This window comes from Pseudonaja textilis, chromosome 3, assembly GCF_049901715.1.
Source record: "Pseudonaja textilis isolate UNSWEBS1 chromosome 3, rPseTex1.2, whole genome shotgun sequence".
NCBI lineage: Eukaryota > Metazoa > Chordata > Lepidosauria > Squamata > Elapidae > Pseudonaja > Pseudonaja textilis.
The window spans coordinates 177,759,135-177,769,444 of NC_141992.1; the positions used below are offsets into that span (position 1 = coordinate 177,759,135).

Consider the following 10,310-nt stretch of genomic DNA (forward strand, 5'->3'; position numbering starts at 1 on the left):
AAAGTGATAATGAACTGGGTAATATACTAATCCGCATTAATCTGCAAAAGAACAAAAAATATCACCCAGATAACAAATATTATTTCCTCTCAGTTTTAGTGAATTGTATGTAAATCACAATTGGGGGTGTGTGTGGATTTGATATAATACACTATTTCACTAAGCTTTGCTTAAGAAAATATGACTTGCACAAGATACAATTGCACTGATGGATTCGCACAAGAAAGAATTGCACTGATCTGATTTTTTGAACATACCACAATTATATGGGTTTACACTCATCATAGGTCAGAACAATTTGTGAATCCATGGAATTTGGTGGAGTACATGGAAACCTATCACGTCTTCTTTAATTAAGCTATAATTAATAAGTTGTGAAGAACTGAAAACATTTTTAAAAACATATTTCAGGATGAAAAGGATCGGTATCATCCACAAGCTGAATATTAGGCTATGAAAGCCAGGGATTGATTTTGGAAAATATAAAGTTTCAGAAGAATTTGTAATTGGCTGGGTCAACTTTGATGCTTGCCAATTCCCTGTTACTTATAAGCCTCGTAGCAGAGCAAATGCAGGACTGCCCTTGTAAGTTGTTTATATTTGCCATGTGTCAACATGTCTGAACATTTTAAAAATAACCCTAAAAACCTGCTAATGATACATTTGATATCTGACTCTCAGATTTCCAGAGTTCTAGTATTTGGAATATTTAAAATATGAGGTTTCTGATTCAGAAGCAGCACTATCCCTCATTCAGAAGCGCTTCTATCCCAAAGACATTTGCTTTTGATTTATGATGGTCCTTTCTGAAGAAACAGTTCCAAGAAGTGATGGTGGGAGAGATCTATTCAGAGACTTCTACTCAGTGGGTTGCTTCTCTCTCTACTTCTTTTTAACATCTACATGAAACCACTGGGGGAAATCACTTGTCAGCACAGGATTCAGGACCATCTGTATGCTGATGATCCCACTTCTGTATCTCATTCCCAGGCTGAACAGGTGATAAAGGTGGTGACCCAGTTCTTGGTATCAGAGTCTGGATGGGGGCGGGAAAGACTGTGACTGAATCACTCCCAGGCAAAATGGTGTTGGGTTTCTAGGCCTACCAGTTCCAGGGAAATTCCATCTCTGACTCTTGTGGCAGGTGGCCCAGTCTGGGACTTTTTCTAGACTTACAGCTCGCATTTGAACAGCAGGGGACAGCTGTGGCTAGGAGGGTACTGTTAAATCTTGTGTGCCAATTGTGACCATTTGTGGTCTGGGAAGCCGTGCTTATAGCCACTTATACCCACATTATTTCTCGTTTGGACCGTCTAAACATGCAATATGTGGAGCTGCCCTTGAATATTTGGAAGCTACAAGTAGTATAGAACATGGCAACCTGGACATTAATGGGTATGTCCTGATATACTTAGGTGACCCCCCCCCCACTTCTTTGGGAGATCACAACAGAACCTTGCCCCTTTTGGACATATGTCACAACATCATACATATGTACAAAATAGTGGAACTATGCACCATGCCACTATTTTTGTCATTCTATTCATCTTACACCATGTTATTTGAGGATATTTTTATTATTTATTTATACAACTTATAGGACACCCATTTTACTTCAAGGTAACCATGGGTGGCTTATTATTACATTTATATCCCATTATTCTAAATGCTCAAGACTCAAAGGAGAATTTAGAGGTCATTGTTAGAAGCAATCATGCAAACATTCATTGTATATAGTATCTTCTTAGTAATTTACAAAAGATCACTACGTTCAGAACACTTCAAATAGTGTGTCACACTGAATTTTAGTGTCATTCTTTAAATAAATATGAAAAATGGAGAGAACACATGGTATATTAAAGAAAATTACATTTATTGTAAACAAGTAAAAGTACATAAGAAATCTTGTGCAAAATCTTAGTCACAAAATAGATATTACAATATTCTATAATTTTATATTTATTCAGTATAGTAAGATAATTGAAAAAATGATGGAAAAATCACTGTATACACATCTAGGACTGATGACTTGACTTTCTTTGCTTCATAAGCAATCCATCATTTTCCAAATTTTATATCATTTTAAATTATATCTATAACATATAAAGGTCAATCATATTTCTATTGTAATCTATTTTAGAGAAATTTCAGGAAGTAACATAAGCACACTGCTTTTGTTCTTCCTGGAGAATAAAGCTTTTGTAACTCTTAAATTATCCTTTAAACAAACAAAGTGCACTGTATCAAAGTTTCAATGATATAGAAATTTAAATGTATAAAAGAAACACAATTTAAACACACGCAACAAAAGATTCTGAAGTACAGCTAATAGTATGAACTGTGATGCTTTCAAAGTTGTACAAATTTGTCTTTAGAATAATCCAGCCATATGATACCACTTTCTCAATGATATACTTAAGTTATACAGAATTGCTAAATTAGTTATACTTTTATATACCAGAAAAGATACACACATTTAATCTCAGGATGTTGATAACCACATTCCCCTCATTATTCACAACTGAGAAAACAGCAAGTATCTCTGCTTAAAATTTTCAGCATTTTCGTATTACTGGAATTCCTGATTCTGTACCATAAACTGAGATTCTGCATTTTGCTTGCAACAGCGTTGAAAACATTCCCACATCCTAATGTCTGCATCTCTCTCTAGTTTATACTCAGCCACAGAGGACACAGGAACAGCTCTTTCCAGAACTGGCATTGATGTTTCCATGTCTCCTTACTCCAAGCACAAAAATGCCTGCTACCCTATATATCACAGCAAAGGTATACAGGTAGCCATTGCCTCTGTTTCAGTCTGATAGTGTAGAACCACAGACTTATTCTGCAATGCTTTTTCACATTACCATTGGTACCAGTCATACACTGGGAGGAAAAAAGCTAAACAGCCTCTTTAGACAAAGTTATTTCATTGATCAGCCACTGAAGTATGCGGAGTAACAATATCATTTAGCTTGCTCACTTCCATCTGCCAGTTTGGTAATTTTTTGGCTGACAAATGGCGACGTGCATGTTTTGTTAAATGGTCACTCCTCATGAATCGTCGACTGCACATTGGGCAGGCAAATTTTTTCTCTCCCGTATGTGTTCTGCGATGGCGAGATAGTTCGTCAGAACGGGCAAATCTCCTCTCGCAGCCTTTCCAACTGCAGCTGAATGGCTTTTCTCCTAAAATACAAAATGAAGAATTAATGGCACAAGTGTTTTTTTTAATTAATAGGGGACAAACCTTTATTAATACCAGAAAATAAATTATTTCTATATCCATTTATAAACAAATCCTACCTACAAATTCAGATGAGATACACACAGGATAGGAAAATATGGGGCAACAGTACAGAACCAACAATTCTAGATAAATTGCTGATAGGGACAGATGAAAAACTGATTAAGGTGTTGTACAGATACTTATTATAATATAAATTAGAAGACGAGCATGTCAAGGAGACAATGGTGGCCTGGGCAAAAACTGGCAAAATGGCAGAAACTCTGGACTAACAATAGGAAATTAACTATGGCGATGGCCTATAAGGAAAATTTATATAAGATGTTCTACAGGTGGCATCTTCTGCCAGCAAGGCTCACTAAAATGTACAACAACTTATCACCAAAATGCTGGAAGTGCAAGGATTTACCACCACATGTGGTGGACATGCAACCACACAAGACAATATTGGAGATTGATAAGGCATGGATAGAGCGGGAGAACACATTCAATTTAGGCCAGAATTATTCCTGTTGGGAATAATGACAGAAGGCCACAGTAAAGGTACAACATATTTAATAATACACGTATTGACCACGGTAAGAATGGTTTGCACAGAGTATTGGAAAAAATCAAAATATACCACCGAAAGGAGAAATAATAAGGAAAATAATGGCATGTACAGAATCTGATAGACCAAATTTAGAAATGAAAAATAAGGGGGATTCAGAATATTACGATACTTGGAACAAGTTTTATATGTGGCTGCAAAAAAGAAGGGAAGGTTGGAACAAAAACAATTGGATTGGAAGCAAAATGTAAATATTGTACCAATAATAGAAAAAAAAACATTTGAAAAGTAATAAGTAATCATATCATAACGTAGGCAAAACCTTATATAGTATCTACTATATTCTTATAGTTCCATATAATCAGAATATAAATTATAATTAATGCCTGCAAGTTACACCTTGCAGATCTTCTTTGTTAAATGATACTTTAGTAACAATCTGCGAAGATTGACATTAGTTGTTTTATTCTGAGCAGAAAGAATCTAACTTTCAAATTATAAATCTGACACGCTCCTTATCTTCAAGTGATATTTTCCTTCCTTATTTGATACCATGGTTTTTCACAAAAACATATAGACTAAAACATTTGGAAAGAGTTGCATAGGTGAATAACAGCAATTCTCATCATCATATTAATGTCACCGAGAAGTTCATTTAGAATTTTTCACACTAGACAATTCCACAACTCACCTGTATGTGTTCTAACATGTGCCTTTAAATGGGAGCTTTTGAAATACGTTTTTCCACAACCCAGGTAGTTACAAACATGGCTTCTTGTTCTGAGAGAGTCAACAGATGGAGTGATCTTTGTGGCAGGAGGGGCCATACCTGGAGCAGGAGCAATAGGGGACAGTCTGGTGCTGTGAGGACTAGTCACCGGAGCCTTGGCATTCTGCACAACAGTCTGTGGCACTACAAACATAACTGCTGCTTTGGGAACTTGAGTTCCCATGAGGACCATTGGATGACAAAGGTTTGATGGCAATTGACCACAAGGAGTGTTAGATACTATGGCTGTCACAACAGAGTTGTTAGCAGACAATGGAACCATCTGGCAAACCAATGGCATAGAAGAGACTCCTCCTACTTGCACAGGAGTTGGAGAGGCTACCTGTGAAGGGTACAGGGGAACAGATGGAGAAGTATCAAGTACAGTCTGTGGGAAAGGCACTGGGCTGATGGCCTGTAATGGACTTGTGGATTCTTTTATGGCTGACAGCTTATCTTCGGGAAATGCAGTATTCAGCAATATACTTTTACAAGATAAATCTTGTTTTTTTCCTGTATTGTCTTCTGAATGTGACTTTGTACTGCCATTCTGGTTTGCTTCCATGTTATCATTATACTTCCTAACCTGGTCTGTTCTTGCTGGACAGGTTATGCTACTGCAAAGCTGAGCATCTGCTGTATGGCGAATGACGCTGGTTGCCTGAGCTCTCAATATTCTTGGCACTGGAACATTTGGGGTCTCTTTAGGAGATGCTGCAAGGCCTTGATCAGAAAGGTCTGGATATGGCTTGTTCTGTACACAAGGTGGCGCTGATGTTGCTGGATGGACTGCCTGAGCCATTTCAAGGTCAGCAGAAGGGCTGTAGGGTGGAGTTAAACACTGAACAAAACAAAGCAAAGAGAAGAGAAGTGAGCTATTTATGAGGACTTGAATTTCTGCAGATTTTAGCTTTTATCTTAGAATAAGTGTTAATAAACTAAGCAGAGCACAGCACTAAGCTATCAGTTAGTAATTTATAACAGAATAAAACTTACAAAAGCTGGTATTGTACGAAAATCAGCAGGAGGTAGCAAGTTGTCTTCAAACTCCTCAGATGTATCTGAAGCTGGTGTCATTGGCCTCCGCTCGGCATACTTTTTGAAGTCTGATTTCCAACTGCAGCTCATGGACATAAGAGCTTCCACTGCTTCAAAAGCACTCTTTTCATTGGTGTAGTTCCAGGAACACTTCCTGAGGCATTGCCTTTTAGCAATCATCTCCATTCCTTCTTCCTAAAAAAAAAAAGGGGGGGGAAATGGAAAAATGAATTATATAAAGACCAACAGTAAGTTCCAATACAAATTTATTTTTTTCTATCCTTCAGATAAGATTTTAGAATGTATAAACGTAGTAATGATAACAATCATCAACCTACTTTCTTTAAAATGAACACTATTAGGAAGTCAAATAATTCCCTTTGTTTGCAGAATATTTAGAAGCTCAGTTAGCAAGGCTGTTAAAGTAGGCCACTAGATCAAAACTCCTATCTTTAAGCCTTTCACAAGGGATTGAAGACTTGGTTGTACCCTTGGGCCCGGAATGGCTGACTTGTTTCACCATGGGTTATAGTTTTGTTACTGAGTGTGAATATGAATATTTTTGAATCTTGGGTATTCGTGACATTTTCAACTACTCTAATAAATTGTATTCTGTTGTGATTTGGTCTTATTTTTCATATGCTACCTAGAGGCAGTACTGTCAGATAAGCAGCCACAGCAATTGCTTAAATAAAGGCAACATCATCATAACGTTCACTTTTTTTTGCTACCCTCAAGCAGTAGTCTAAATGTTTGCAGTCCCACACTATAATTCTACCACTGCTTATGCTGTAGGTTATCTTTGGATTATTGGCTTATTCAATTCCGTTTTACTACGTGCAAAAAGTAACCACCTTTTGCGTGTGGTTCGTCTCGAAAGCGATGCATCTCAACAATTGGCAATTCTAAGAATTGAAGTCCACACAGCTTTAAGTTGCTGCAGTTGAGAAACATCGTCTTAATCGCAACTATTATTCCATTTGTAAGACTAAACCCGCTAAACCCCCCTAAACAGGATTATTCCGAAAGTGATTTTGTTTCCTCGAGACTGAGCGGCTCTGACGCCCGGCTTCTGCAGTCACAGCGTCTATGCAGGCGGAAAGACTATTTTCAAATGGGAAACTCCGGAGGGAACCAGGTTGCCAGCAGAAGGCCGCTGAGCAAGTCAGGCTCCGGGGGGTGGAGGGGGAAATCGAGGCCAGGGAGTTCCTCGCTCCGGCAGCCGGATCTTGAAAGCGAGCCACGTTCACCTCAGAGAGCCTCCGACATGACTCACCCGGCCCTTCGAACAGCTCCCCACCCCCTCCTTCCAGGATGGTCCCCCTCCTCCTCCCATTGGCTCCTCGGGGCAGGCAGCAGGGGCTGCGATTGGTTATCCCCGGCCGAAAAAAAATAAATGGGCGGAGACATGTGAACAAAGCGTGATCGGGGGCCGCTCCTCAGCGTCGGGGAACGTGAAACTGGGCTTTGCCGCGCGACGACCTTTCACCCACTTTCTCTTGAGGCCTCCTCCCTCCTCCCCCTCCCCGGCCTCACTCGCCATCCGCGAGTCGCTCCCACGCCTGGAGGCAAAGCCGGATGGGCGGGTTGGCAGGCTCGTCGGAGCAGGGCAGCATCCCGCCTTCCCAGAAAGCCTCCAATACCAGGGCGCGGCGCGACGGGCCAGACCTTGGCTTCAGCGGCTCCGCCGCCCATCTTCTTCCCGCGCCAGCCCGATTGGCTCCACAGCTGCGGGGTCGCCTCATGAAGGGCGCGAAAGGCGCTTGGACGGTTTAAGCTGCACGAGCGGCGGACTCCAGCGGGGTGGGGGGGCGCTCTGGGGGCGAACATTCCCGCCAAGGCCGGTCACAAGAAGAAGAGGCGGAAATGCGAAGGAGGGGAAGCTCCCGGCCTTCTCCGCCTCGGCGACCCCCACCCTCCCGGAGCCGTCTCTCGGCCAATCCAGGAAGGCCGCTTCCTGACCCGTTTCGACCTCTCCCTCTAAAGCCAGAGCCGCCCCCGGCTTCCCCTCTCGCTTTCCGGTTTCTCGCTTGCATTTCACGGCCCTTCGCTCCCTTTTGCCGAGGCTATTTTCAGCGACTTGCCAATGCCTCGACTTCCCCAAGCGCCGCGGCTTTCTTCTCTTGCCCGCCTTCGCCTTCCGGAGCAGCCTTTTCAGCTCCCATCACGTCTCGCCTCCCGCCCCGCAACTACTTAAATTAGCTAACCTCTCAGCCGAGAGCGCCTTTCCTTTCTTCCCGTCCCTCAAGAGTGTCCCGCCCCGTCGAATCCTAACTGCCCTCCAGCGCAAGCGACTGATTTCCCTCACGTCCTCTATAAGGCAGGGGGTCCTCCAACCTTGGCAACTTTAAGACTTGTGGACTTTAACTCCCAGAATTCCTCAGCCAGCAAAGCTGGCTGAGGAATTCTGGGAGTTCAAGTCCACAAATCTTAAAGTTGCCAAGGTTGAGGACCCCCGCTCTAAGGGCTCTCCCACTGATCCCTTGAGGCTCCTCTGTCCAATTGTCCCTCCACCCTTGGGAGGCTCCCAAATCTCCAACTCCCAGCAAAAGTTTGCTTGGGATCCCTTTGCTAATTCCAGTAGATTACCTAGCAACGTTTATGTCTCTCTCTCTCCCCCCATTTTCGCTCGCCTTCCTCAAAAAATAGATCACTTTTAATAGTCGCGCGTTCATCCTGGAGCCCCAACCCTGCAGACTCCCCGCCGTGGGTCTGCCGCCCTCCCTATCGCCTCCGAGAGGCAGCTCGCCCTCCCTGCCTCCCCACCAACACCAACACCACCACCCCGAGACGCGGGGGAAGCACACACATACCCTCTTTCCGAACTGCTTTCCAGAACAGATCACCTTTCCCGCATCTCTTTCCCCACCCAAGACAAGCTGTTCCCATCAGGTCTCCCTTATCCTGCCTCGATAAAAAGGATGTCTATTTTTTTCTCCCTTTTCGAGCAGCCCAGGTCCTGTACTTACGGTGTGCTGGAAAGCAGGCTCTCCAAAATTTAGCATGACTGATGGCAAAGCCTTCAGCGTTTAGGCGGCGGACGGGTGCTAAAAGAGCGGGCTGCGGTTGTTGACAAGCGCCGTCCCCCTCCCCGCCTCAGGCGCTCTCGGCTTTGGCGCTGCCTTTATTTTTCCTCTTTTTTTGTTCGCGGGCAGCTCCCCATTCAGGTAGCGTCTCCCCAGCTTAAGCGCAGGCGAAGGCGGGCGCGGACCCGGCCAATCGCCTTCAAAGGTGTGTAAAGCTCGGGCCAATCGGCGGGCGGGGGTCACGCGTGATCAGCGGCTGCCCGGCAGCGTGAAGAGGGAGTCATTCCTGCGTGCGCAGAAACCGGCGGCGTGTCCCAGCGCGGCTCTTGGGTAAGTCCCACTTGCTGGCTGAGTCAGTGTCACGTCCCTTCCCGCCCCTTCTCTGGATTCCTGTGGGAGAAGCGAGGTGGGCAGGGAAGGTCGTTTGGTTAATAGCGAAAGAGCCATGCTGGGTCTCTTCCGGAAAGCCTCTCCGTAAAGACGCCCACCAGGTCGGGAAAAAAAAAAAATTATGGAGTGCAGTTTTAAAACGCTTTGGAGGTGGGTCCTGTGCCGTCTCAAAAGTACCGCACACTGTACCTTAAACCCATTAAGTTTTCACTGGCCAAAATAAATAAATTTTGTGCATAAGATTCTCCCAGAAGTCCCAGTTATTAGTGGCTTTTTTTAAGGGAAGGGTTTGCTGTTTGCTAAAAAAAAAAAAAAGCCATGGATATGAAGTTGGTAATTTTGTGCAGTGACAATGGGAAGGGAGAAATGGATAGAAAGCGTGCCAAACAGCCACCAGCAAACAGCCCAAACAAAGAATTTCTAAGACTACCCACACCCACATAGACGAGTCATCAGAATATAAACTGGCAGCAAACAGCACTCCTTACTAGCACGGATGATGTTACCTAGTTAGGTTAATGAAACGTCTGCAATAAAACAAGCAAACTCACAGAACAAGGACCCCTTATTTCAATCCTGAGTTACAAATTTTCTTCTTTATTGGCATACTCTTTTTCTGGGTGTAGAATGGCCTTTGTTACAGAGGAAGAGACTAAGTGTAGATGGAGGACTGGTTGGGTGAAAAGAAATGTTACTGTGAAAAACAGCTTGGTATAGTGCAGAAAAGGCCATTGCAGGGTTTTCCATAATGCAATTGTAAAAATGTAGTATAGCAACAGAAGTACAGTTAGCTTTATTTATTGATTTGTATTTACATCTCATCTTTCTTCCAGGCAGTGAAGGTAATACCTAGCATTACTTTATGTCATTACCTCATTCCCATCTGTGCCTGTTTCTCTTGTGTGGAATTTGTTGGGAATAACTCCTGCCTATGTTGAATACTTTGGATTATATTACTTAACTATACGGGTTACTTTTTGGTACTTGTTTTGATAGAGCCCACTAGGTTTCTCATTTGATCATAACTATTTCATCTCTTTTCTGACATTGCACAAAATCAAACAGCATGGACCTACATAATCCTTTGTTTTTACGCATTCTCTGCTCCTGGTTTCAGAAATGCAGAGTCCGCTGCCATCTGTCTGTTAATCTTCCTCTACCACTGCCAACACTTTGCAGGACAATCAAAAGAGCATAATTGGGGTGGAGATACCCTAGAGGAGAGTTACAGGATCCCTTCAATTGTGAGTGCAAACAAGCTGCCAATCACGCAAATTTTTATGGTATGAC

The 10,310-nt window shown here is 43.0% G+C and overlaps 1 protein-coding gene across 2 annotated transcripts; it reads right to left on the reverse strand.

Moving 5' to 3' along the window:
* Positions 1 to 1,854: 1,854 nt before the first annotated feature.
* On the reverse strand, positions 1,855 to 9,110 carry KLF10 (KLF transcription factor 10). 2 transcript variants are annotated; one of them, XM_087931573.1, is made up of 4 exons: positions 8,574 to 9,110; positions 5,563 to 5,799; positions 4,489 to 5,407; positions 1,855 to 3,189 (listed from the first exon to the last, which is right to left on the reverse strand). In XM_087931573.1, the coding sequence occupies exons 1-4, from the start codon at positions 8,607 to 8,609 to the stop codon at positions 2,930 to 2,932; spliced, it is 1,452 nt and encodes a 483-aa protein (XP_087787699.1). In that variant the 5' UTR covers positions 8,610 to 9,110; the 3' UTR covers positions 1,855 to 2,929. The 2 variants fall into 2 exon arrangements, with proteins under 2 accessions (XP_087787699.1, XP_087787698.1); XM_087931572.1 differs by lacking the exon at positions 8,574 to 9,110 and adding an exon at positions 7,273 to 7,323.
* Between the last annotated feature and the right edge of the window lie 1,200 nt (positions 9,111 to 10,310).